This window comes from Zingiber officinale, chromosome 8B (assembly GCF_018446385.1).
Source record: "Zingiber officinale cultivar Zhangliang chromosome 8B, Zo_v1.1, whole genome shotgun sequence".
NCBI classification, from domain to species: domain Eukaryota; kingdom Viridiplantae; phylum Streptophyta; class Magnoliopsida; order Zingiberales; family Zingiberaceae; genus Zingiber; species Zingiber officinale.
In genome coordinates, this window is record NC_056001.1 from 108,822,458 (window position 1) to 108,847,813 (window position 25,356).

Consider the following 25,356-nt stretch of genomic DNA (forward strand, 5'->3'; position numbering starts at 1 on the left):
ATGTGACAAAATTCTCCTCCAAAGAACCAAATCCAATAAAAATTTTAGGACACTTTTTTATTAGAATTTCAAATATGCAAAAAATGGAGACTACAGATTGGAATTTATGGGTTTAAGGGATACACGAATAGAAAAAATAGGTCTCTATTTATCAGCTTCGTGAATACAAAAAAGTCATATCTTGAAAATTCCACAAATAATGATAAAAAACAAAAATTCTTGAGAAGGTAAAAAAATTAATGTGCCAGCAACTACAAATAAAAAATAGCTGTTGAAGATTTGAAATGAGCAGTAGAATAAGAAAAAGAGATGCACCTAGTAGCATCTTGTAAATCGAAGAAGCAGCAACTAGCAAATTGAAGAAGAAGAAAAGAACTAAAGAAGACTAAAGATGCACCTAGGCCCTAGCACTAGCAGCAGCTTGAATTTGCTCTACATTGTAGCAGCTTGCATTTGCTGCATATTGCAGGAAATCGTTTGCTGGCAAATCCCTAATTTTTCCATTTGTCACTTTGGAAACAACAAACTGCAACAGCATTAAAGGTAAAGGCATGTCATTAATGCAAATAAGGAAAAAAATTCTGAAATTTACATGTCTATCCATAATACTAAAAAGAAATTTTTGGCCTCCCAAATTTTGGGCCCAAGGCTATTGCCTAATGTGGCCCTCCTCTAAGGTCTGGCCTAACCGGAACACTCAGAGAGCATTTGGTTTTTTTGTCAATTTTAAAAAAAATGTGTGTTTTTTTTAGAAAATGATTTTTAAATATTCTCTATTTCCTTATAAAATGATATCTCCTTTTTAAGAAAATAAATGTGAAAATTACCAACCAAATAATATTTTTTATTTTCTCAAAAAAATGAAAATAAAAAAATTACAAACCAAACACTGTCTTAGATTTTTTTTAAAAAATGGAAAAAAAAAAAACCCTGAATGGAGTTGAGGTACAAAACAAAGGACCAATATAGGACTACACAATCTATTGAAGAGTAAATTTTTTGACTCGGGACTCAAAATCAGACTATATCTATGCTCATGTGTGCAGAATTTAAAAATTTAGGTTTATTATCATGAAACTCATAACCGTCTTAGAACATATTCTTTACTATTTTTAATTATTTTTATTTTTATGATATTTCATGTATTTTTGATATTTTTAATATTTATGGGTTAAAATTTATCTATATAAGTATCTAATAGCCAACTAAAGCAACATAATAATCAGATCAAGTATTTACTTTCCAAAGTTTGAGGGGAGTTCACAATATGAAAAAAAAAAAAAGCAAATAAAGATATTCTTTAAAACAGTACTCAAAATTCTTTTAATAATTAAATACGATTTTCATTTTTTAAAAGATAGGAATTGAGTTCTATATTAATATTTCTTGTGCCTTGAGTTTTGGGGTGATTTCTAGATGTACCGAACCAATGAAAGAGCAATCCACCTCCTAAATTAGTTACGTAGAGCATCTCCAATATAAAGTTTGTTAAAGGTTTATAAAATAAAAAACCTATAATAAAAAACCTTAAATAATGGTAGATATGAGGTTTGAGATTTTTAGTTTACTAATTGATCTAAAAAATCAAATCTATTTTTTTCTTTAGAAAATGAAGTTAATAATTAATGTGCATGATTGATCTTTCAAATCAATTAAAAAATAAATTATTTGAAGAAATATTTAATTATAATATTTTATTTTATAAATTGTCAATAATAATTAAAATGATACTCCTTTCTTTTTGAAAATAAATATACCGATAAGTTAAAAAAAATATACACTATAATTAAATTGAAATTTAAAAGTTAATTGGATATTAAATGAAAATTATAAATTCAATTAAATTAAAATTAGTAAGTTAATTTATTTATTAGTTATAAATTATAAATAAATTAAATTAAAGACCATAATTAGTTAAAATCTTAAGTAAAAATTATATAGAAATATTAAATGAAAAATAATAAATAAAGATATTAGATATGTGATGTGTAATGTAACACCTATAAAAAAATTATATGGAGTTTTTTTTTTTTTTTGGTGTGTAGAGAGAATACATTTTTATATTATCACTGTAAAAACAAATTATTGAAAAATTTAATCATTGGAAATGTCCATTGGAGCCATGAGCTTCATCATCTCGGCCAATGACCAATGGTGGCAACACACGGCACTCCTCGCCCTGTTTTGTCCTCATCCGATTCGAGACATCGCCAATTGTCTCCACCGATCGTTCCTCTGTGAAAGAGATGAGGGCCATCCAAATTCCAGAAAAGGTAGAAGAAATCAATTGAGACACCAAGAAGATAATTTTTAGATGGCGAGCTTGCTGATCTCCAGAACTTGCTCCCGGCAGATTTGGAATCACTTTCTGAATCATATACTGTGTTGCTGAACTTGACCTTTGCTAGGAACTAAAGGGACTTGCTTTTTTGCTGTTCTTCAAGAATTTTCTGCAAGTAGCTTGCGTTTTCCTCTATGCGTAATTGAAGTGCTCGTTGGACCTACAGAAAATATTAGGCTCAGATTTGGTTACACTGGCAATCAGATGAAACACCAGATTTTTACCTCGAGTTGTTCATGCAGCAGTTTTTGAACCTCTATTTGCATCCTGAGAGCTTCTGTGACTTGAATGCTCCTATCGTTTATTTAAAACATAGACAAAAGATAGAGATCAGAAGGAATAGATCAGCATTGAATGCTCATCGAGGGATAGACAAGATTCAAGAATGTTTCATTTTGGGGTACCTCATCTTGTCTAAATCAGTGTCATCACTAACTGATGGTTCTTTCTTATCTTCTGAAATGGAAGCCCTTTTGTCTGCATAAACATGTAAAATAGTTGTAGGTAATCTAGAAAGTAGATAATATCATAAATCCATGCTAGTCATTCAAGACTCATCTCAATTTCATTCAATTCATCTTTAAGTAGAAACTGAATTACCTTCTGTGGTCTTTGGGAGATACTTAGCAAGTCGATATTTCTGCATGTTACAGATAAATAAAACAGAAGGAACACTGTGCAAAAAGAATCCCCAAAACAAGAAATTTCTCTGCAAAAATCACCTGCAAATGACTCTTTACATGGTAAATAGTCAGCCCTTCGACATTCATGAGCCTCAGTACAGCCTTAGGAGTTGCCTCTGTTTAGGAAACTGCTGAGTGTCCGGAGGAGGATACAAAGAAATTCATTGGCAAAAGTAGAAAGTGAATTGCTTACTCTCAGCCCCATCAAGCTTGTTCACAGCATCTACAAATCGCTCATGGAGCTCCACCGTCCATCTTAATCTTCGCTTGTTTGCAGATGAGGTTGAGGTTGTTTGCAAACGAGGCTGAGCATTGTCATCACGGTTAGAAGATGGTGAAAGAGATGGGACTTGGGACCTCCAGCATATGTCCTGAATAAGGAACCAGCAAGATCGAAAACAATTCTAAACCAACTGAACATGCCAGTGATCGATCTTCTTATGTCCTGAATAGCAGAGGAAGTTAGAAGGACTTACATCCAAACGAGGGCTTTCCCAGTGATCTGTGATCTCGATGCCAAGTTGTTCAGACAATATTTGCAATTCTATTTGCTCACTGTGAGCTAAACCATCGCTAGCGTGTGAAGCATCGGTAGACAGATTAAGAAAATCCTTCACCATGTCATCGGCGTGTTCATCCTCACCACTGATATCTCCACTGAACAGTAGAGGGGAGTTAGAAGATTGAACTGCTGAGTTCTGCTGGTTGGCTCCGTTTGCGGCTGCTCATTGCCTTGAACTGACTGAAGAACACCAACAGATAGATTCTCTTGGCATCCAACTTAGCAGGAAGCTGAACCGATGATTCAGACAGAAAGAGAGTCAACGAGATGATAATCATTTAATGACAAACTAAACTAATAGACACAAAAACTAAATGATTTCCTATAAAAAGAAACTTTTCAAATGCAGGTAAAACATCTGCAAAGATTTACAGACAACATAGTTTTAGAGATTTGAGTACAGCAACCCCATGAAAAATTCACAGATGGAGAAGAAACCTGAGGCCAGTGAACTATGTTTTGGTTCAAAATGGACAGTAAGGATTCCATAATTATGTGGAAGCGAGTCAGCAAGTGGAGATAATTTAAGCGCCTAAAGAGACCAATCAATCGAGTCTGAAGAAAAACAAACAAACAAACAAACAACAAAGCAGTCACATTATGATGACTAAAAAAGAATTTTGATCTCAACTTTATGCTGTCGACGTCTCAAGTTTGTCTCTCGTTTTGCAATAATTCTATTTTATTTTGTCACTATGATGACTAAAAAAGAATTTTGAGGTTGGAGCTAGGAATATATGGCGAAGTTAATTACAAGAAAAAGAGATGGTGTGTGTGTATCTCCACCGAAGGCGAGAACACCATTAACACGTCGCATCACTCAAACAGCAGCGGTTCATCATCCCATGGGTCTGGGGAGATTCGTTCTAATTAGAGGAGGAAGAGAAGGAGACGGAGAAGTACGTAATGGCCACCGGACACTGTCTTTCCGTCGCCGTACATCTTCAAAGAGATCGACTAATGATCTGATGCCGTGAGGAGGACGTACGCGAGTGGGAGGAGGAGGAGTGGTGGTGGTTCTTCGGCCTCGGCCGCCGCGTGCGTCGCTGTTGGCCGCTTTGACGTCGCCAAAAGGCAGCGTTTCGCTGCCCCAAAACGCTGCAGACGAAAATGAACCAGTGGGGACGCACATTGACAGCGAAAAGGAATATTACGAGATCAGGACTTTTATTTTTTTATTTTTTTTATTTTCTTTTAAGGGACATCTTGCATTTAAATTTCTCTCGCACAAAATGAGGAAAAAAAAACGTCTTCCAACCACTGGACATATGATTATAAATTAATATTATAATTTTTCTCTTTTCTTATAACGTAGGACACGAACTATAAAAAATGTTTGGGATGGACATATCATTTGCTATAGTCATAATGACAATTATAATACACTATTCGAATCTCAATTATAGCACACTATAAACAATTTTACTTTAGTGGGATGAATAATTTAAAATGTTGACTAATAGACATTTTTAGAGCATCCATATGAATTATTATATTCAAAAATTTTATCTTAAATTTTAGATACATTAACTAAAAATCCTATGCATCAGGTACCCTATTCATTCCTTAAATTTAGATTTGATAAATAGTGATTCTTTAAATTTAAGGAATAAAACTAATACCCTAAAAATAAAATAATATTTTTTTTAATCTCTCCCCTTCCACTCAATCTCTCTCCTTTCACTCATTCCATAAATATAATAATAAAAAATAGAAGAAAGAGAAGAAAATAATAAAAAATTAAGGATCATAAAAATTTTAGGATATTTGATGTAGTGTGTAGTGAAAAATGATTATCTAAATTTAATAAAATGGATCATTTATCCTAAATTTTAGATATAGTAATAGAGAAATTGATGTGGATGCTCTTAGATTTGCTTAATGATAAATTTATGGAGCCGAGCCATCCACTTTCAGAATTAATTGAATCATCAACCTTCAAAATTAGTTGGATCGAATGCTCAAATATTTAGATTATAAAAAAAATAGAATAGAAATGCAAAAAAAAAAAAGAATAAACATAAAAACTCCCACCCTGGCATGATGGGGCGGTAAGGAATTTAACGAATTAATCAATAACTCACGTTTCGAATCACAAGTATGGCTTATTGCATGACATTTTCTTGTAGTGGGATGAAAAATTTGAGATGTTGGATGCTGGGTGAGGAGCCGCTTGTGCGTTCAGATTTACCCGGTAGGTGAATCAGGAGAAAATCATCCACCTATCGGATTAATTGGGTCAGTAAAGATTTGGATACTTGGATTATCAAAAAAAAAAATACACACAGAGGATTGAATTATCACGCTAGACATCTCATATGTCCGTGTTGTTTGAATCACTCATGATGCTGAATGGTCAGTTAGGACCTATCAGCGCTTTTCGAATATACCTTACTGGTTGGTAGGAAACTTTCATGGGATCGAGTCAAAACTCCTAAGGCACGGTGTAGTGGTAAAGCGACGAGGCTCATTCTCATTCAGGGAAAGTTTAAATTTTACATTGGGCATTTCTGAATACCCCTGGAATTCAAACCACAAGTGAAGATGAGGATCTCTCCGTGACCCATATACGCTTCTTGAATTTATTTGGTGGTTGCTTCATAGGGTTAAGTAGTTCATCTCCAAAATTAGTCAAAATCGTAGATGGCACGAGCTGAGACCAGAATTACCAAAGCAAAACATAATACACACAAAATACAAGGACAACATTGATGTTTGTGATTCAACACTAGGACAACCAGTAGTGAATCTCATTCTCAAGCAGCGAGGGTTCAAATTTTACATCAGGTATTTCCGAATACCGATGGAATTCAAACCACTCATGAAACTAAAGACCTCTTCGTGGCCCACCCTGTGCTTTTTGAATTTACCTTGTGGTAATAGGACCAAATAGTTCACCTCTAAAATTAATCAGATCACAAGAATTGATATCTGGACAATATTATTGTTTGTGATTCAATATTAGGACAAACCGTAATGAAGTTGATTGAGGAAGCCAGAAAAGGCAATTGAGAGATTAATAAACCTTAATAGCATCCATAACGAAGGATATTTAGAGAGGAAATTATTTCAAATATCCTCAAATCCTAAATCCCCACCATTTGAAAGGGTGAAGATTGGAATATCAGAAGTAATCAGATAAAAAGTTATCCAGTGATTTTAATTTTACATTTTTTTAAAAAATATGAGAGTGAGATATTTGAAAAATGCGACCATAAATATTTAATTATGAAATTTGATATATTTAAGGAGTAATATATTTTATTGATAAAGTAGACGCGAGAATCACAATATTTAAGAGAAATATTTACTTATTTATAGATGCTTTCATATGAACCCTAGGACAAATCACAGCAAACTTTCAGCCAAATGAAATACCAAAAGATTGAAAAGAAACAATTTATACTGCTTCTGAATGGGCAACTCAAGTGGTGACAAAAAGATGAATACACCTCAGCGCCCCCGGATTTCAACATGAAAGAGATAAATCAACTATTAAAAGAAATTAAAAATAGTTATGGAGACCCATTAAACCTATATAAAAATTTTCTATCGAATATTAAAATAAATTAAAAATATTTATGAAGACCCATTAAACAATCAGAGTTCTTAAATTCTTAGATTTATTATCTCACTAAAAGAAAATCTCTACAATTCACCGTGAAATTTAACTCTTAGATGCCTAGCTAATTTCAAACGGACTCATCTTGATAGCTCTTAGATGCCTAGCTAATTTCAAACGGACTAATCTTGATAGTTGACCGATCCAACTAGACAAAAATTTTCCACTAATTATCACCTGAAATTCGATTTAGATGTATAACTAACCATTTAAAAGACCTAGCTGCATCATCATCTGGAAAAGAAAAGATCAACAGCTTCATCCTGATATAGTTTTCACACAAAGAAAAGATCAATAGCTTCATGCTGATGATGTAGTTGTCTAAGATGATGTCTAACACATAACATCATATTTGATATAGTTTTCATATTCAACACCAAACACTATTTCAGCCCACACCATATCACACCAAAAAAAAAATATTTTTTAAAATATTCTATTTTTCTTATTCATAATTTAATCATCAACCTACATTTTAATTTACCAACATACATTTAATTTTATATGTCAGTGTATTTTACATTTATACACATCAAAATTTTTAATATTTTATTATATGTTTTAATGAAATTAGTGATATAATTTATAAATATAATTATAATTAAAATATATTAAATAAAATAAAAATAATAATTTTAATAAATTATATCTGTACCAATATGCATATTAAAATTAAAATATGCTACTAAATACACTTAATTTAAATTTATAATAAATAATTAATATTTCTATAAGTAAAGACAAAGAAAATAATAATTATAAATTAATTATATAATAATATAATAAGATTAAAATATGGTGATTGAATAGTACAACACCAAATATGGTGTTTTGGTGTATGGGTTGGAGATGGTAGTAAAGTTTAGCAATTGCTGCAGTTCTTCAGTTATTTTAAGTTTAGACAGCATGCCAAGAATGAAGGTAAGAAAAATTGAGAATAAGCTTCAATAAAATACAACAGAATTATGACAAAAAAACAAAAAAAAACAAATTTGATGTCTTTTAATAAGTTTATTTTAATAATTCAGTGGAGAAAAAGTGAAATTATACTTATTGCACGTTAATTGAATGCAAAACCAAGTAAAATAGAATATGATTCTTTGTCGTTCATAAAATTTATCGATTTTTTAGATAAAATTAACTAAAATCAAAATAATTTCAGTTTAACTAAATCAACCTGAAAGGAAACTGAATTGAAATTTGATCGGTTTCCATTTGAATCAGATCGAGATAAAAATTTAATTTAAAAAAATTACAAATCAAACACACAGTAAGCAATCAAATAATTAATCAGCAATTGATAATCAATACATGAATGTTTATTAAGAATTTACAATGATTGAAAGTGTCAAAATTATTGCAATTAAAGTTTGTCAATTAATTGCATAACTTGTGCCCACCCTCATTAAGTATATTTGTCAAAATTATTTATCTAAATTATTTAGTGCTATTTGTTTAAATTATTGGAGATTAGCAGCTAAATAAGCCTTACATTTCTTTGTTGATGCTTATGGAAAACATATTACTGATAATATATAACTCAATTAAATCAACTATTATTAGAATAAAAAAACCATCTTGGATCTCTTGAACTCTCCGCTCAAAATAGTTTAAGAATTCCAATTATCAATTGGTCTTCATCGCAGTTGTTTAGAGAATTTTGTACCTTCATCAGATACTGAGAACTATCAAGAAAGCATAAGGATCAAAAAACAAATCGTAAAAATGGATGTTTGCAAGAACACAGACAGATTAATAATTGATAAAGCAATTGTATCGAATTCAAAGTGTGTCCGCAATCATAGATATTCGAAGAAGAAGAAGAGCTGAAGCAACTTAAAAGGATCAAAAAGGGAAGATTTTTGACACAAAGGAACTCGGACAAGTAATAATAATGATAGCCTTGCTCACTCGAGCGGTACCTCAACTTCTCCATCGCTGATCTCCTGTTGCAGGTCCTTGGGGTCCTTCCCATCGACGGTGCATCCGACGGAGACGCAGGTTCCGAGGATCTCCTTGACGGTGCCGGAAAGGTCCTTGGCCATGGACCTAGGGCGCATCACCCGGGCAATCTCGATGACGTCGTCAAGGGAGATGTTGCCATTGTGCTTGATGTTCTTGGTCTTCTTACGGTCGCGCTCGGGTTCCTTGAGGGCCTTGATGACGAGTGCAGCGGCGGAGGGAACCACGGAGACCTTGGCCTGCCGGTTCTGCACGGTGAGCTTGACAGTGACGCGGAGTCCCTTCCAGTCCTTCGCGGTCTCCTTGGCGATGTCCTCTCCGACCTTCTTCGGGGAGAGACCCAGCGGGCCGATCTTCGGCGCAAGGGAACTGGCAGCACCCACTTCGCCGCCGGTGACACGGACGAACACATCCACAACCTGCGTCGGATCTAACTTGGGCGGCATCGCGACGTCGGCGGCGGCACCACTGACGAGCTCGAATGCTAGGATTAGGGTTTGGACACCTACGAAAGGACTTATATATTTCCTATTTTGGGGCGGTTCATGTCACTATGGGCCCGATTGGTAGACCTATTGGGCCTCAATAAATCTAATCTAAATCTACTAATTTTCCTTCTTCTAATTACCTAACTAAATCTAATTACCCTCACATAACACGGGAGATTAGAGAGGCGTGCGAACAAATTGACGGGAGAAAGCTGACTTCTGCTGCGATGCAACACGAGAAAGTGACTGAACAAAACATGTGGATGTAGCACCACTTTCATCCTAACAATCGTAATTTTTTTATTAGAATAAAAGATAATATTGTTCATCCCAAATCCCAAATAGTAGTATTACCAGTCCCATACACATAAATCAGAGACATTTTTTTCCTGACCACCGACTTGCCATCCAAATAATCCTCTATAAATACTTTTTTATGTGCGAGATGATGAAGTGGAAGAATTATTAATATAATGGAGTGGAGGAAGTGCTACTTGGATCTTGTGCTCGTGCCGTTAGGCCTCTTCTTCCTCCTCGTCTATCACCTCTGGCTTTGGTACAGGGTCAGTTCCAAGCCGCTGCATACGATCATCGGCATCAACTCTATCGGCCGCCGTCTATGGGTCAAAGCTATGATGAAAGTATAGATGTATATATAAATTCTTTGTTAACAAATTAAATTATGTAATAATATATTAATTTATAGGACAATGACAAGAAGAACATACTGGCGGTGCAAACGCTCCGGAACACGATGATGGGGTCGACGCTGATGGCCACCACCTCCATCCTCCTCTGCTCCGGCCTCGCCGCCGTCCTCAGCAGCACCTACTCCGTGAAGCGGCCGCTGTACGACTCCGTCTTCGGCGCGCACGGCGACTTCACGGTGCTCCTCAAGTTCGTCTCCCTCCTCGTCGTCTTGGTCTTCGCCTTCCTCTGCCACTCCCTCTCCATCCGCTTCCTCAACCAGGCCTGCTTCCTCATCAACGTAACTCCCTCCCACGACTCCCACGTCACCGTCGCCTACGTCGTCGACCTCCTCGAGAAGGGCTTCGCCCTCAACACCGTCGGCAACCGCCTCTTCTACGCCGCCCTGCCGCTGCTCCTCTGGACCTTCGGCCCTCTGCTCGTCGTCTTCTCCTCCCTCACCATGGTGCTCATTTTCTACAACCTCGACGTGGCGTTCCAGGACCAAAAGGTCATCGAACACACCTGCGTGTAAAGCATTAGCTAGCAAAATTATAAGGGCATATTCGTAAATGACAAATCCTGCCCGATACAACTCGGTTACAGCTGCAGGAGCAATAATATATACTTTAGATTCCTAGTAATTGGAATCAAATTACTGGAAGAATAATATATACACTAAATGATTTATGATATAATGTGTATTTAGAAAAAAAAAATATTTAAGTAGGGATGAATATTCGATTAATTCGGTTCATAAATTAATTGAATTAATCGAAAACTGATTTAATATTAAAATCAAATTAAAATTTTATTAATACTAAATTAATTAAATTAATTATTTCAGTTAATATTAAATTAACTAAATTTATTTAAAATAATAATAAAATAATTTATATAAAATTAATATCAATTTAATCGAATGTTACCAACCAAAAACTAATAGACCATATAATATGTGTATTTTATTCTTTCTTGTCCGTTTTAGGACGAGGCGTTGATTTTAAAATACTGAAATAAATCTATTTCCACCACTGCCACTACGTTTACTTATTAATTACAACAGTGCCACTACGCTGATTATGATTACGGTTCTGCCCTCCCGTCCCTGCCCCGCACCAAGACTTGGTACCCTTCTGCTGACCTCGCCGCGAAGTCCGCCAGCGAACCGACGGCCACCGACATCCCCGCGCACAGCACCCTCCTCGCCATTTCCGATGTCGCCGGAGTGCGGCGGCACTTATCCTCCTCCCCTTCGATATCCTCCTCCGCGGCCGCCGCCGTTGTTTCCATCTCGCGGACCGACGCGATCCCCGCCGCGAAGAAGTCCAGGCCATCCACCACCTGCGCCTCCCCCACCGACTCCAGCAGCCGCGACCACTGCGCGCATACTCCGAGAGCTGGCGGCGCGCCGCCCGCGGAGGATCGCGGCGGTGAGAGCGGGGAACGCGCGCAGCCCCTGTCGCCGTCTCCGCGGTCGCTGCAGCGGAGGGCCCACCCGGCCAGCGCCCGGGCGTAGGCCCGCTGCGCCTCCACCCAGATCTCGAGGCACGCGCGCCAGTTCCGGAGATCCGCTTCGAGGGCGGCGGCGGATCGTGCGCGTCTGGGGGACGCGGGGTGCGCCTCCTCCGAGACCTTCCCGGCGGCGACCGCGGCGGAGAGCATCAGGAGCTTGGCTTCTTCTATCGTGCGCTTCTGGATCTGGTGGCAGTCGGCTGTGGTCCTCCACATTTTCGCTAACCTGCACGGCGAGGACGACAGCGGACAGATCAGACGGACGTGATTTGACTTTGCTTCTGATTCGGTGGATCCACACCGTACGAGGTAACAAACACACAAATAAACAAAATAAAAAGCCAATGATGACACACTGCTTCATCTGCTTTAACCCTTATAGAATCAACTGTGTTCTTTTCCCTATTCAATTCAATGATGCAGTAATGGTCACTCATCCCTGATGCAATTCGACATGATCAAATAATGGAGATAGATGCGAGGCAAGTGACAAAAAAGAACAAGATGTCAGATAAAGATTAGTTCTTGGTGCATTCCTTACCCATGTGAGATTGAGTATGCAAAACTGATCAGCTTTTACTAAAGAGCATACAATATCTTGAATGCATGCCATCATTACTTCCATTAGTCTCTTTGCAAAAACCTAGTGTTTGAAAAATTCATCTTCAGAAATTTCTTGTAGTTAGTTTGTTTGCTTGCTGTTGTGTGCTTGATCTAACAATAGCTTTCTTCTGCCTAGTGTTTGAAAAATTCATCTTCAGAAATTTCTTGTAGTTAGTTTGTTTGCTTGCTGTTGTGTGCTTGATCTAACAATAGCTTTCTTCTGTCTATTTAAATTGAGGAAAAGAATCAGATGAACTTATTTATAGGTATATGGGTACTATGAAATAATGAAATGAACTTCTTCTGAAGAAATTTTGCTCTTCTAAACTAAATTGGGAATGGTTTGCCTAAGCATAGCAACTGATCTGTCATACTTGGTAAGTCCAATTCAATAGTGTTTGAAAGATTAGAAAAAATTTGAAACTTACCCTTGTACTAACTCGAACAGCTGTGGATGCAATTCTTCATCCCGCAAAGTTTCAATCCTTCTTGAAACTGACTCAACTGAGTGTATAGAAACTTTTAACTGAGTATGTAGATCTCTTACTACTGCTCTTGTTTTGTCAACAGATGAAGGTTCTTCACTGTGCATGTCTTGGCTTCTCATTTGCTTGTATTTCCTCTCAAATGCTATTCTTATGCGTTCTCCAGCCTGCGAAGGACGTAAAACATGATCTTACGTAAATAGCAATTTCATCAATTGGATGGAGGCAAAAGTAAACCTTGCAAATCACAGCAATTACCTTAACCTCTTCATACAACTTCTTCTCCCATTCATATAATCTATCCAACGTTGACTGATGGTTTCCTGATGTTGTGCATGACTCCTCCAAACAGTCAATGCTGCTATCATAACCATCACATCCTGAACTGGGAAAGGCATTACATAATCTAGAAGAGGATGAACGCGACGATGCAGACCGGAAAAGAGCAATTGGATTCATCATTTTTACTGTCGAAGGAATGCAGGTGATATTTTAAATCCATATGAGTAAATTCAGAATCATTTCATATTAAGATTTGAATTATTTACCAGCAATTTCAGTTGAAGTTGAAGCATAATGGGACTTGCTCGCATTCAACAATACTGAAACTTCATGAGCACAGTCACAAATCCGCAAAAATTGGCTTTCAATATCTTTCATTATTTCTGGCATGCCTTTTGTTCTTCGGTTTAGGTACACAGTAAAACCATGGGTTTCCTCTGCCGACTTTCTCTTCTCTGCCAGTTCCTTCTCTCTTGTTGTCTTAAGTTTAATGGCATCTTTTGTTTCTGATACTTCAAAATTGTCGACTTGCTTGTTGTGAAACTTATTAACTCCTATACATTTGGCTGCTGAAGAGTCTACACATGTACTGCTCAGTCTAGTATCATTTGAATTGACTTCGCATGCTTCCTTCTGAGTTTTTATCTGCAAAGGCTCATCATCTTCTCTTGTTGTTCCTTCTTCTTCCAGTTCCGGTATTCCTTCTTCCTGTCTAACTTGTCTTAGGCCTGCTACATCATCATCGTTGATCGAGTCAACTGAACTGCTCTGGTATGCGTATCCATATGTATCTATTGAAGAGAAAGGATTCCAAAACGAGTCCCACTGTGGATTTTGTGGTGATGCTGGAGGGTAGTTGGGCCTATCATATGTTGAAGAATAGAATGAAGAGTGCCATGGTGAAGCCTGAGTGGTGAAAAAAGTATCATTTCCATAAGGTTCCATAGGGCAATAAGTGTTAATTCTCACTGTCTCTGATGGTTGAGGAAACTCTTCAATAGAAACCGAAGGATTTGCTCCCGATCTCAAATATCTAGAAACATGCAAAATGCTTCCCTGAGACTGATTTATTTGTGATGCAGAGTTAAATGGATCCCCCATCTTTTTCTCATATTGGTTGAAAGGAATGCCCAGCATTTCGGGGCTCAATTTCTTCACGGGCATGAATGGAGGCAGAGTGAAGGTGTCCGGAAAAGTGTCGGGTTGCTCATCTGCATCAACAAAATTGCAAAGGGCATCGGAGACTCGCTTTAGCGACTGAATGTAAGCAATGTGCCCGGAAGCAAAGCGGTTTCTCTGCTCAACAGCCTGCTTTATGAAGTTTCTTCTATCTCTGCAGAGCTGGACAGCCTCCTCATCTTCCAACCTCGAAGCCGAGCATCCCATCTCTTCAAGACTGTCTAGGAATGTTTCAGATTGAAACCACAATTTTGCAAGCCGAAGGAAAGAAGATGATATCTGTTTGAGAAGCTCTCCTGAGGTATGAGGTATAAACTGAAGCTTAACTTGTTTCCGAAAGTAGATGATTCAACAATTATAAACTAAAATCGATATGCCGGCAGGATTGAAAGAACTTGCGAACAGTGGAGGTAACTTTATATCCCCTTTGGATCTGCTCTCTCCTCAGCAAAGAAAATTCAGTCAGCAGAAACCCTTCTCCAGACTGAACCTTGGGATCAAGGTAATCGGTACGTCAACGATTTACCATTTCGACATCTTATTACTTCACGTAATACTGGAATGATTAAGAAAAAGACGAAGCACAAAAGAAAATATGTTGAAGAAGATGGTGATCTGATGGTTTGAACTTTCCCAAAACTATAGGACACAAGAAAAAACATGATCAGATGATATTAAGAAAAAACAGAAATGAACGAACCTACGAAAGAAAATCAAGCAAAACAAAGTTTGCATCTTTGATCTACCTTTCTACAAAAACTGATAAACCTGGCTTGGGAGAAGGGATTCCACCATCAGGTCCATCACCACGTGAAGAAAAAGGACAAAGCATTAAAACTCCTAATAGTCTTGCATTCAACTTTGCAAATTGTTCATCTCTCTATTAAAAAAACTAAATAATAAAATTATTTAAACACACACACACACTAACCTTGAAGCACAACCTTCACCTTCTCAACATACGAGAAGAGCCAAAGACCCTTGCTCATGGAATTGGAATCACTTCTGCGTCACTCACGATAGAAACTTGATCAGAGAGAGAGAGAGAGAGAGAGAGAGAGACTGCAGAAGATAAAAAAGGGAGGGGCAACGGTCAAATGATCTAAAAGAGAAGCAAAGCGCAACACAGCGCATATAAGGATGGAGGAAGGAGGAGAGTACAACTTCGGCAGGAGATTTACCCTTTCAAATCCGTATAATTACAAGAATACCACCAATATAAAGTCCATTTTTTTTGTTAATATTAATTTATTCAGTGGTCCCCGTACATTTTGCCTCTGTTTTTCTTCCTTACCAATTTCGTTCGAATATGATAAAAAATAAATATCCGATCCTAATGAAAGACACTATGTAGAAGATTTTTAAATCTGATTAAATAATTGAGTATTTAAGTATTTAGATATAGGTGTTTTTAAATTAGAATATGGAGATAGATGTGATAAAATTCTCTCTCTCTATATAAAAGATGATGGTAAGAATATTGATACCTGATTCTTCGGTAGAGGATGATGATAAAAGTTAAATACCTAATGATATGGAGTTGGGTATAAGGATGGATTTAATAAATAAGGATGAATACAGATGATATGAAATTCTACTTAAATTTTATCCATATTTTTATTAATTTTATATATATTCAAATTTGAGAAATGATATACGGAAGGAAGAAATATACATATAAATTCATGACCTATTATTTTTTCCTTCGAGGGTCCATCACTTTATATCTATCATTGAGTTTTTTTCTAAAATTTTTCTTTTTGTATGTCATTTTTTTCCAAATTTATTTATTATATTCTAACATAGGGGTAAATGAGTAATTTAGCATAGGCTTAGGGTAAATTAATGGCACAATTAAGGAGCAATTAAGGGAGTAGATTTTAAAATCCAAAAAAAACCAAAAAGTAATATTTCAATCGGTTGGATAAAGAAAAAAAGGAAGAGGGGAAAGGAAAGTAGGAAACGGCCGGGCCCATACAAAAGCTTCGCTTATGATCTTTTCAGCTACCCAGTCAAACGTGTAGAGATGCAGGAGGTTTAAAGCGAAAGCTTAAGGGGCTGGTGAGTTCACTGAAACACTAATAGCAAGAAAGCTTCTCTTCTTCTCTGATGTAGAACAGATATTTCATTAGGTTTGAACGACAAATGCTTAATCAAGTTTACTTTAAATTGAAGAGCGGGAGAAGGTTGAGCTAGTTAATGCGGAGCAGAATTATTATTATAAGGTAAGGATTTAAATATTGGCAAAGCCGAGAAAAAAAAAATTTCTCCGTACTGATCAACTATAACTTTCTGATTTACTTCATAGATGATCGTGAGATCGCTGGATGATAAATTTATAAGATTTATTAGTACTCTTTTTAGGGAATCCAAATAATTGAGATTGCTTTTGTGTGTATTTCACATGAAGATTGAGATTGATGAGGTTTATGTATCACATCATTCTCAAACTGTCTAAAGGTTCTTTAGTTTTGGTGCTTTTGATCATCCCAACAAATCTGTAACTGTCTCAGGCGTAAAAAAAAATAAAGCAGTAATCGATCAAGCCCACATTGGTCTCTGTAAAAGCAGCTCCTTGGTTGGGAAAAAAACAGCTTTAGGTAAAGATAAAGAAAAACAAAGTGATGATTATAAAGGAGATTAAGGGTGAATATTTGATTAAAATTAAATTAAATTAATTAAAAATATAAATAAATTGTTTTTTTTTTAAAAAAAAATAATTAGTCAAATTTTTAAATAAAAATTGAACAAATTAAACTGATAAAATATCAATTAATTTGATTTAAAATTATTTTTTATTTACTAAATGAATTTAATTATCAAAACTGAAATTGATTTTTTAACCATATTTAATCATGCAAAATTTTAAATTTGATTTTGTATATTTTAATTTATTCAATCTAACTGAATATAAAAATTAAAAATCAAAATTAAACTAAATTAATTGATATTTTAAAAAATAAATTATTAAAATAGCTGAACTAAATTTTTAATCCAGTCATTAATTTAATCAAAACTTTTCTCTCTAAAAGTGATTACAGGCAGTGTCAAATCTAGGCAAGCCATATAAATTGGATTAAGTGGACTGCAGAACTACTTGGATTTTCCTTTGGGATGATGCGGTGGTTGAGACCTCAAGTGTTGTTATATGAGGTCGAAACTCGACATATCCAAACATGCTTTTTTCATACTTTGACCATTTACATTAATAGTTAATAATCATCCGTAATTTACCTTCTCTGTGTTGACCTAAAAACAAATTAACAGGGATGTTAGAGATGAGCATATCACCTTTTATCACATGAGTTGATCAAGTCGAGCATGTTGGACCAAATGAGATAGTTTATGCAAATAAAACAGAGTGGATGAATCAAATCGGTCAAACTAACATCGATAAACCATATTTAGGGAGCAAAGATGGACAGATGCAAAGATAGATAATTTATGCTGGCATTGCCAACTTCCAGCTCCAACTAGAAAAAATTAGAACAATTAATCTTACATCAATAAATAGTTATACCAAATCTATCATTAAGTTTACTGCGTAGGGTTATTTGTGAAGGTTACTGGCTTTATAAAATAACACTGATAGCATGATTTAACACTTATACATAGCGATAAATTGCAAGAAGATTAGAGAATTAAAAAGAAACGAAATATGTACAGACAATTTATGCTGGTTGAAGCAACTATCCGGTCCACTTTCGCTATTTACATCCCCTGGATTACAAGGCATAAGTGCTAAGCTATCTACAAGGCGTGACCTGCAATTACATCAGTGTTTTCAGATTTTTATTAACTAAATTATGGTGATGCAACAATTTGTGTTATGTGCAAGCATCTATTAGCGAACTAATACCTATGTGAAAGAAGAATTTCTCACCAAGCCAACTTAATCCATCAGAAGCAACTAATCAATCTTCATCATCTGACTGTGCCGATGCCTTCTTCATATTTTTCTTTACAGAATGAGGAGAGGCAACTGTGATTGATTTTCCTAAACTCATCAAGCAAAGTTAAAGTTCAACAACAAGAAGAAGATCTAATCCAAAAGACTATATGGAGTTAGTATCATGGATCCCATGGAATCATCCACCACAGCTACTATATGATTAACAAAATTCAAATTTATCAAATCACTTTAATTATGCTAATCACTACCATTTTAAAAACAAAACATCAAAGCTCAAAAAGACGAAAAAAAAAAACAAAGGGCATTTCTAACATCTAGATTAGTTCTTAGTACAAGAGGAGTCGATGTAATTTAATGAAAAAAGGGTTCAAAGTTAGTCATGTATTCACCTTATCTAGCATCTAGATTTCGCACCTAGAAAATGAACAGGGAGAATATCAAATAATGAATGATGAGTTGATAAATAAGGACTCACAAGTTGGTTCAGATGATGAGAGGACTCAAATACTTATAAACTAACTTTTGTTGCAGGAAGAAGATTACCTTGTTTCAAACAAACTTTTGGTGTTTTTTCACAACCATTGCTCGTGCATGCACTATGTTACCACTAAGCTAAATGTCATTTGCATACACTTTTTAAAAGTTAAGTCACTTATGGAGAATAATTGGAGTATCAATGCAAGTCTATTTTTTTTTCCGCTTGGATTTATGTAAGATGTTCTAAATTCTACAGATCCTAAATCAAAGCCTCAGCAATCCAATCCCAGCAACCATAGTGTCTTGCATCACTCAAGGAATATGGCTCTATAATTTCTGTTTTCTAAATGTTTGTGCAGATCAGTGTAAAATTTGCTTCTATCAGACAGCATTTCAACAATTGTAAGCTGGTTCTAATCGCACTGATAATTTTCTAACAATTGTTACTTGCTGAATGATCTCTTCATTATTTCATATAGCCATGGATATTTCAGTCAAAGGATCAAATTTAACGGTATCTAGAGAGCCATACAAAGTTATAAAACATGCTAATTCATGCATACTTGCTGTTTGACACAGCTATGACAGTAAATCTCTCCTGATGCATGATCTCTATTAGAAAAACAAACAGATCCGAGGACTAAAAAGCCTTAAAAACAAACTGATCCATCACCTTCGACGAAGTAAGCGGAAGAAGGCCACCTGCCGATGGAGGTCAGGGACATCGTTTCCTCTTTCGTCAAGGGATTCGCGAGCTTTCGCACCACATCCGCAACACCTCCCACCCGCCGCGGCGCGGGTACCCAATAGGAAGATCCGGGGACGAAAGGAAGCCAATCCGGGGCCGCCCTGCGGACCGAGATCGCGTGGACCGCGTTCTCGAGGTGTCGGAGGCTGAGGACATCGACATCAACCTCGCCCTCGACCTCACCTGCTTCCTCCGCGGCAGCGAGGTCGACCTCGATGATCCGCGCGCGGGAGCGTCCTCGGATGGCGATAAGGCGGTGGAAGGGAAAGCGATCGCGAAACAGGATTTGCAAGAGGAATCGAGCCATCGATCCGAAGCGGCGAGGAGACGAAATGGGGGAGGATCAGAACGGAACCGATGGAAATTGCTCCACAAACGAACCGCACGCGTTCTTGTTACGCCCGCCTTCCCACACAGTTGACGAGTGGGGCTCACCTACCGACAGCTATCAATACCTAACAGATCCCCTTCTAGAAAGGGCGAGCCTTCTCACGGCTGAGATTTAATCCGACTGATTAAATATTTTCAGTTTTAAGTTTTTTTTTTAAATTGTTGCTGTGTTGTTTAAGCATATCAAACCAAACCCCACTAATTTATATTAGACATTATTTATTTGAAGCAAAAAGGATTTCCTGCTCCTGGCTGACACCAGTCAACAGCCTCTTCTCAGAGTTAGAAGCTGGAAAAAGAGCAGTATTATTAACTCACAACTTACTCCTCAATTTTGCATTTTTTTTTTCTCTTTCTATATAATTATCATGTAAGAAGCTGTCTTCTGTTCCATGTTAGTAACTCATGGAACTCACAGGACTCCTCGGGCTCCCAAGTCCTGCTATTGCTGTCTCAATCTTTTCCTTCAACTGTTCAGCCCCCATTTCATCACCCTGCATACAGTTAGATATTCATCAGATAATTCTCAGTGAGACAAACAGGTCGTTTTCCATAATGCTTGCCACATGTGAATGGCATTGATTTGGTGTCAATAGTTCATGTGCTAAATGAGTTAAACATGCTGAAATTGTCATCTTTCAGTTCTTTTTTTTAATAAACATGTGCTGAGGAAAAGAGAAAAGTGGATCTGATGATGTGTTCAAAAAGGCAGCATGTTTCTCGAAGGCAAGGCAGCTGCAATTAACGGCACCAAGTTCATTTTTCTTAGATTTGAGAAAATCTACCGGTTTATGAGATCATGCAGCGACGTCATGGTATGAGGAAGAGGGGGGGATTTGAAATTGTTAGTCACCTCGACGAACAGAGTATGCAAGAGGCTGCCGGAGACGCAGGTGATGTTGGCCGTGATGATCTTGAGGTGGAGGGACTCAAAGAGCTCGCAGAGCTTGATCATGGTGTCTCTGTTTTTGTTGCAGGTGATGCTGATCACCATCGTCTTCTCCCCCACTTCGCTCACTGTGAGCTGCGTTCATGGCCACCAAACAGATCAGTTTCTGAACAAAAAGGTACCTTTTTTTACAATGATTGATCAAGAATTTGGAGAGAGAATTTACTTCGATTACTTGGATCGGTTCCGACGCAGACGTCCTCTTCTTCTTCTTCTTCCTCTGGATCAATTGCAGATCATCGTAGAAGTCGAGGTCATGATCAGTTGAAGCCCTGTCTTGATTCAGCGATTCAAGCGCAGATATCTCAGCTTGCATCTGCCTCTCTTGGTCTTGGAGCTGCACGATGTAATCGATCGCGTCCTTTATGATCGAAGCCTTGTCCATCTGATCATTTCGATTTACATGGATCAGATCCAGTAGAATTCGATCGAAAAACATCATCTTGCTGGTTTGCTGCAAGTTAAGTAGTAATCACCTTGGTGATGTTAGGGACGACGCTGCGGAGGGCGTAGAGCTTCTCGTTGAGCTTCTTCCGGCGGTTCCTCTCCATGGAAATGCTCTTCGCAGTGGCGACAGGAGACGTGACGCCGCCTTCCGGGGAGCTGGAGTCGTAGTAGCCACCGGAGATGGCCTCCTCGAAGCCCCAACTGCACAAGAAACCAGAGCAGAAGGCAGCTCTGCGAAATTAGCTCAGAAGTAAAAAAACAAAAACTACAAAGAATTGAGCAAGAAACTCATGTCTGCCAACAAATTGGAGGAGCAAATCGAGAAATGAAGTGGTACCCCTCGAGTTCCTCGGAGTCGATGAAGCGCTTGGTTTCCCAGTAGTTGCTGTATTCCCCGTCCATATCCATTGCTTGTACTGTCGATTGGGGAAGGAGAGAGTAGGGAGAATTGGAGGGAGTGAGATGTGATGGTGCGCTATTTATAGACGACGGGAGGGGAAGGGAACTCTGGAAGGCGATGAAAGGGAAAGTAATCGCAGTTCCGAGAACGATGACCACGAATCCGCGTCTCCAAAGACCACGTGCGTGAATTGTGAATAAAAGAGTGTATTTTATATATATGGGTCTGCATAATTATCCGATTATTAAATACTCCGAAATATAGATATAATTTTGTTATCCCTAATAAATTTTATTAGCCCAACTAAAAATTAAAAAAAAAACTTACTCTTAAATTTTAATCATAAAATTTTATCAATGCAACTAAAAATTTTAAAAAAAAATTGATCGAGGTGCCTCTTGTCATATGAGGCAACTCAACCTATGAGGGGCGTACGAGATATACAGTATCCGATTTCTATCCATGACTCTTGCATATATTCAAGTACTCAAATCACTTTCGGACGCCCCCGCACACTTAGTAGAAAACAAGAGTGGAACAACACATAGCATGGGCACCTGAGTGCACGCAGGACACTCCGGGCGTCTGAAACATTTTTGAGCACTTTGCATGCACTTAGACGCCCATGGGGGGCATCCAAGGCATCATCTTTCTATATACATAAAGAGAGAGGGGGTTTGCTAGCCTAAATACATATTTACCCTGGTGGTCAGTGAAAAACTTATATGAGATCGTGTTGATCATCTCTAGGATTAATCGGTTCAAAAAGTTAGATACCTGAATTATCCAAAAATATCATTCACACTTCCGGATTTACACTCGGGGCCTATGGAAAACTTGTGTGGGATCAGACTAATCACCTCAAGGATTGGTTGGTTAGAAGAGTTGAATACCTGGATTAATAAAAGTAGGGCAGGCTCCCTAGGTAACAAGGGTTCGAATCTCACTCAAGGCATATTACACCTGAGGAGTTTGAATTACTTGTGACGTTGGGTCATTCACCTTGTCCCATCTTTACTTCCTGATTTAGTTGGTGGAAAACTTACATGGGGTAGATCGGTCACCTTCAGGATTAGTCGAATCATCTGTATATATATACAAGAATGTTACCCTACACACCCTTAGCTGAGCGATTGTGGACGACATCTAACATGAGCGATCTGACACGACCAAAATCTATTTTTTATTTTAAATTTCTCTTATCTAGATGCAACAAATTTTCTTTCTTTTCACTTAAATTAAAATGAAATTCCCTCTTCTCTCTCCTTTAATTGCATGCAACAATCACTATAGTATTGATTTTTAAAAAGCCAAACCACCTTGATGGTGGAGTTGGTTTTTACAAACCAGCACCAAGGTGGTGCTGGTTTGTAGAAACTAGCACCACCTTGGTGCTGATTTATAAAAACCAGCACCAAGGTGGTGTTGGTTTTTACAAAGATAGTGTTGGTGATGCTGGTTTGTGAAAATCAGCACTCTAAACCCTAAAACCTAAAACTAGCACCTAACACTATCTTGATGCTGGTTTCTACAAATCAGCACCAACGTGGATGGTGATGATTTGGTGGTGCCAGCACTATCTTAGTACTGAGTTTTACAAACCAGTATCACTTTCACCTTCTATAAACTAGCACCAAGATGGTACTAGGTTCTAGTTTTAGGATTTAGGGTGCTGATTTTTACAAACCAGTGCTAATGTGGTGCTGGTTTGTAAAAACCAGCACCATCTTTGTTAAATCAATACCACCTTGGTACTGATTTTTATAACTAGCACTAAGTTGGATGGTGTTGGTTTGGTGGTACCAACACCACCTTGGTACTGATTTGTAAAAATCAACACCACCTTTGTAATGGTTTTCCAATACTAAGGTGGTGTTGGGTGTTAGTTTTAAAATACCAGCAACATCTTGGTGTTGATTTTTAAAAATCAACAATACAGTGGTTGTTGCATGCAATCAAAGGAGAAAGAAGATAGTTGTTGCATGTAGATGAGAGAGAGATTAAAAAAAATAGATTTTGGTCACGTTAGGTGCCCACATCGAATGTTGCCCATAGTCGCTCACATAATGGTGTGTAGGCTATCATATATATATATATATATATATATATATATATTTCATGCCTTGAAGCACGGTGTAATGGTAAGAGGTAGGACGAGCTCTCATGTAATGAGAGTTCAAATCTCTCACAGATCAGATCATATGCTCGCTGCTGGGGATTTCACGATACAAAACATATGTTTTTGATAAAACACGCAGCGAAAATGAAACAATTTAATCAAAAATTTTGCACATCCCAAATAAACAGGATCATACATCTACAAGACATAAACATAGATCAAAAAGGTTGTTTAGAAGTTATACCTTTTCGACGATGTTAGATGAAAAGAAATCACCTAGCAAGCCTCACAAGACTTACCTCTATTAGTATTTATGCCGAGATATCTTTAAGATGACTTCTCAAGCCATAAGTTGTATCTCTGCTTGGTACTAGCCAAGTAGAAGAGACAATACAAATGGAGCGAGAGAGAGAGAGAGAGGTGACACAAAGGGAACCGCCAGCACAAGGAGGAAGTTGGCGACACAAAACTAAGAGGAGGAGAAAAATAAAAACCGTTAACCCCTTTGTTCCATGGAGAGGTCTTTATATACCTCTTCATTAAGGCCTGAGGAACAAGTCCAATCCCATATAATATACGTAGGTCTGACTCACCTACAAGAGGTGTGAATAAAAACCCAAACCCATGCCGCATGAGTAGGCCCAACTCGCCTGCATGAAGAGTGACCCATAAGTGTTTCATGTTAGTGCAGAATGCATTGATAATCAAATTTATATTTTGATGTATGACAAAGAGTTTAAAGTCAGAACATATGTATTTGAAATGCATGTTAAGAATGCATACTTGATGGATATTGAGGATCAGACACCAGGTAGAGAGTCTAGTTGGGTTGGGAGGACCGGACTAGTAGAAAGTCCAGATAGATCAGAAAGATCGGATATATGCAAGAGGACTAGATGGGTCAGTGTAGATTAGACATCAAGGCGAGAAAAGACCTGGTGGGTCAGAGATCGGATGTCAAGCATGGAAGTTTGATATATGGTAAGAGGTAAGCTCCTGGAGTGAGTGCAGTGAGGTCGTGTCCCAATAGAGACAAACCTTAGGCATTGATTCAACTGAAGAAACCAACGGAGATTTCTAAGTTAAGATCAAGATAGTCCTAACTATCTTTATCATGCGTATATCTATTCTAACCTTATTTTACAGGGTAAATATTTTATTTGTTCTAATATTATTTTACAAGATAAAATGTTCTAACTCTATTTTATAGGTGTTCCATCGACTGAAAAATAGCTTCAGTCGACAAATCCTCAGTTTGTTCAGTCGATGAAACAGAGTGATCAGTCGATGGAAAAAGCTCATTCGACGAGTCAGAATAGAGAAACAAGGAAAGTGAGGCTCGGTCGACAGATAAGTTGGATTCGTTGATGGAATAACTTGATTTACGGGAACAGGTGAACCGAATCACAACATACAAGGAGGAGCAGATGCTCTATCGACGGATCAAGTTGATCAATTGATGAAACAATGAGATTTTCAGAATTAGACAAATCAGATCACTGCA

General features: G+C 37.3%; 6 protein-coding genes and 1 long non-coding RNA gene across 13 annotated transcripts; 2 read left to right on the forward strand and 5 right to left on the reverse strand.

Annotated features, from left to right (window-relative positions):
• Nucleotides 1–2,044: 2,044 nt before the first annotated feature.
• Nucleotides 2,045–4,120, reverse strand: LOC122017850 (protein PHOSPHATE STARVATION RESPONSE 3-like). 2 transcript variants are annotated; one of them, XM_042575557.1, is made up of 8 exons: nucleotides 4,025–4,120; nucleotides 3,501–3,816; nucleotides 3,218–3,395; nucleotides 3,064–3,140; nucleotides 2,942–2,981; nucleotides 2,746–2,818; nucleotides 2,566–2,635; nucleotides 2,045–2,501 (listed from the first exon to the last, which is right to left on the reverse strand). In XM_042575557.1, exons 2-8 carry the CDS (start codon nucleotides 3,642–3,644, stop codon nucleotides 2,412–2,414), a joined length of 672 nt encoding a protein of 223 aa, XP_042431491.1. In that variant the 5' UTR covers nucleotides 3,645–3,816; nucleotides 4,025–4,120; the 3' UTR covers nucleotides 2,045–2,411. The 2 variants fall into 2 exon arrangements, with proteins under 2 accessions (XP_042431491.1, XP_042431492.1); XM_042575558.1 differs by lacking the exon at nucleotides 4,025–4,120 and adding an exon at nucleotides 3,963–4,018.
• Nucleotides 4,121–8,960: 4,840 nt separating this feature from the next.
• Nucleotides 8,961–9,670, reverse strand: LOC122015392 (60S ribosomal protein L12-1-like). Its single transcript, XM_042572261.1, has one exon. The coding sequence runs from the start codon at nucleotides 9,614–9,616 to the stop codon at nucleotides 9,116–9,118; it is 501 nt and encodes a 166-aa protein (XP_042428195.1). The 5' UTR covers nucleotides 9,617–9,670; the 3' UTR covers nucleotides 8,961–9,115.
• A 434-nt stretch (nucleotides 9,671–10,104) lies between these two features.
• LOC122017037 lies at nucleotides 10,105–10,881 on the forward strand. Its single transcript, XM_042574502.1, has 2 exons — nucleotides 10,105–10,299; nucleotides 10,365–10,881. The coding sequence occupies exons 1-2, from the start codon at nucleotides 10,132–10,134 to the stop codon at nucleotides 10,878–10,880; spliced, it is 684 nt and encodes a 227-aa protein (XP_042430436.1). The 5' UTR covers nucleotides 10,105–10,131; the 3' UTR covers nucleotide 10,881.
• A 416-nt stretch (nucleotides 10,882–11,297) lies between these two features.
• LOC122016842 (protein ROLLING AND ERECT LEAF 2-like) lies at nucleotides 11,298–14,616 on the reverse strand. The gene is made up of 4 exons (XM_042574266.1): nucleotides 13,497–14,616; nucleotides 13,207–13,415; nucleotides 12,892–13,115; nucleotides 11,298–12,086 (listed from the first exon to the last, which is right to left on the reverse strand). Exons 1-4 carry the CDS (start codon nucleotides 14,614–14,616, stop codon nucleotides 11,432–11,434), a joined length of 2,208 nt encoding a protein of 735 aa, XP_042430200.1. The 3' UTR covers nucleotides 11,298–11,431.
• LOC122016843 lies at nucleotides 12,028–15,012 on the forward strand. Of its 4 annotated transcripts, none has more exons than XR_006121203.1 (7): nucleotides 12,028–12,169; nucleotides 12,284–12,415; nucleotides 13,034–13,179; nucleotides 13,301–13,432; nucleotides 14,313–14,493; nucleotides 14,570–14,717; nucleotides 14,793–15,012. It is a non-coding gene; the product is annotated as an uncharacterized LOC122016843 (long non-coding RNA). The 4 variants fall into 4 exon arrangements; XR_006121205.1 differs by having other exon boundaries at nucleotides 12,284–12,405; XR_006121202.1 differs by having other exon boundaries at nucleotides 12,080–12,405.
• Nucleotides 15,013–17,843: 2,831 nt separating this feature from the next.
• On the reverse strand, nucleotides 17,844–20,080 carry LOC122016666. Of its 2 annotated transcripts, none has more exons than XM_042574052.1 (3): nucleotides 19,473–20,011; nucleotides 18,293–18,406; nucleotides 17,844–18,173 (listed from the first exon to the last, which is right to left on the reverse strand). In XM_042574052.1, exons 1-2 carry the CDS (start codon nucleotides 19,852–19,854, stop codon nucleotides 18,324–18,326), a joined length of 465 nt encoding a protein of 154 aa, XP_042429986.1. In that variant the 5' UTR covers nucleotides 19,855–20,011; the 3' UTR covers nucleotides 17,844–18,173; nucleotides 18,293–18,323. The 2 variants fall into 2 exon arrangements, 1 of the variants encoding a protein (XP_042429986.1); XR_006121152.1 differs by having other exon boundaries at nucleotides 17,960–18,173; nucleotides 18,269–18,406; nucleotides 19,473–20,080.
• Nucleotides 20,081–20,139: 59 nt separating this feature from the next.
• LOC122016665 (transcription factor bHLH35-like) lies at nucleotides 20,140–21,827 on the reverse strand. Of its 2 annotated transcripts, none has more exons than XM_042574051.1 (5): nucleotides 21,671–21,827; nucleotides 21,363–21,534; nucleotides 21,053–21,271; nucleotides 20,791–20,961; nucleotides 20,140–20,431 (listed from the first exon to the last, which is right to left on the reverse strand). In XM_042574051.1, the coding sequence occupies exons 1-5, from the start codon at nucleotides 21,739–21,741 to the stop codon at nucleotides 20,333–20,335; spliced, it is 732 nt and encodes a 243-aa protein (XP_042429985.1). In that variant the 5' UTR covers nucleotides 21,742–21,827; the 3' UTR covers nucleotides 20,140–20,332. The 2 variants fall into 2 exon arrangements, with proteins under 2 accessions (XP_042429985.1, XP_042429984.1); XM_042574050.1 differs by having other exon boundaries at nucleotides 21,363–21,564; nucleotides 21,671–21,789.
• Between the last annotated feature and the right edge of the window lie 3,529 nt (nucleotides 21,828–25,356).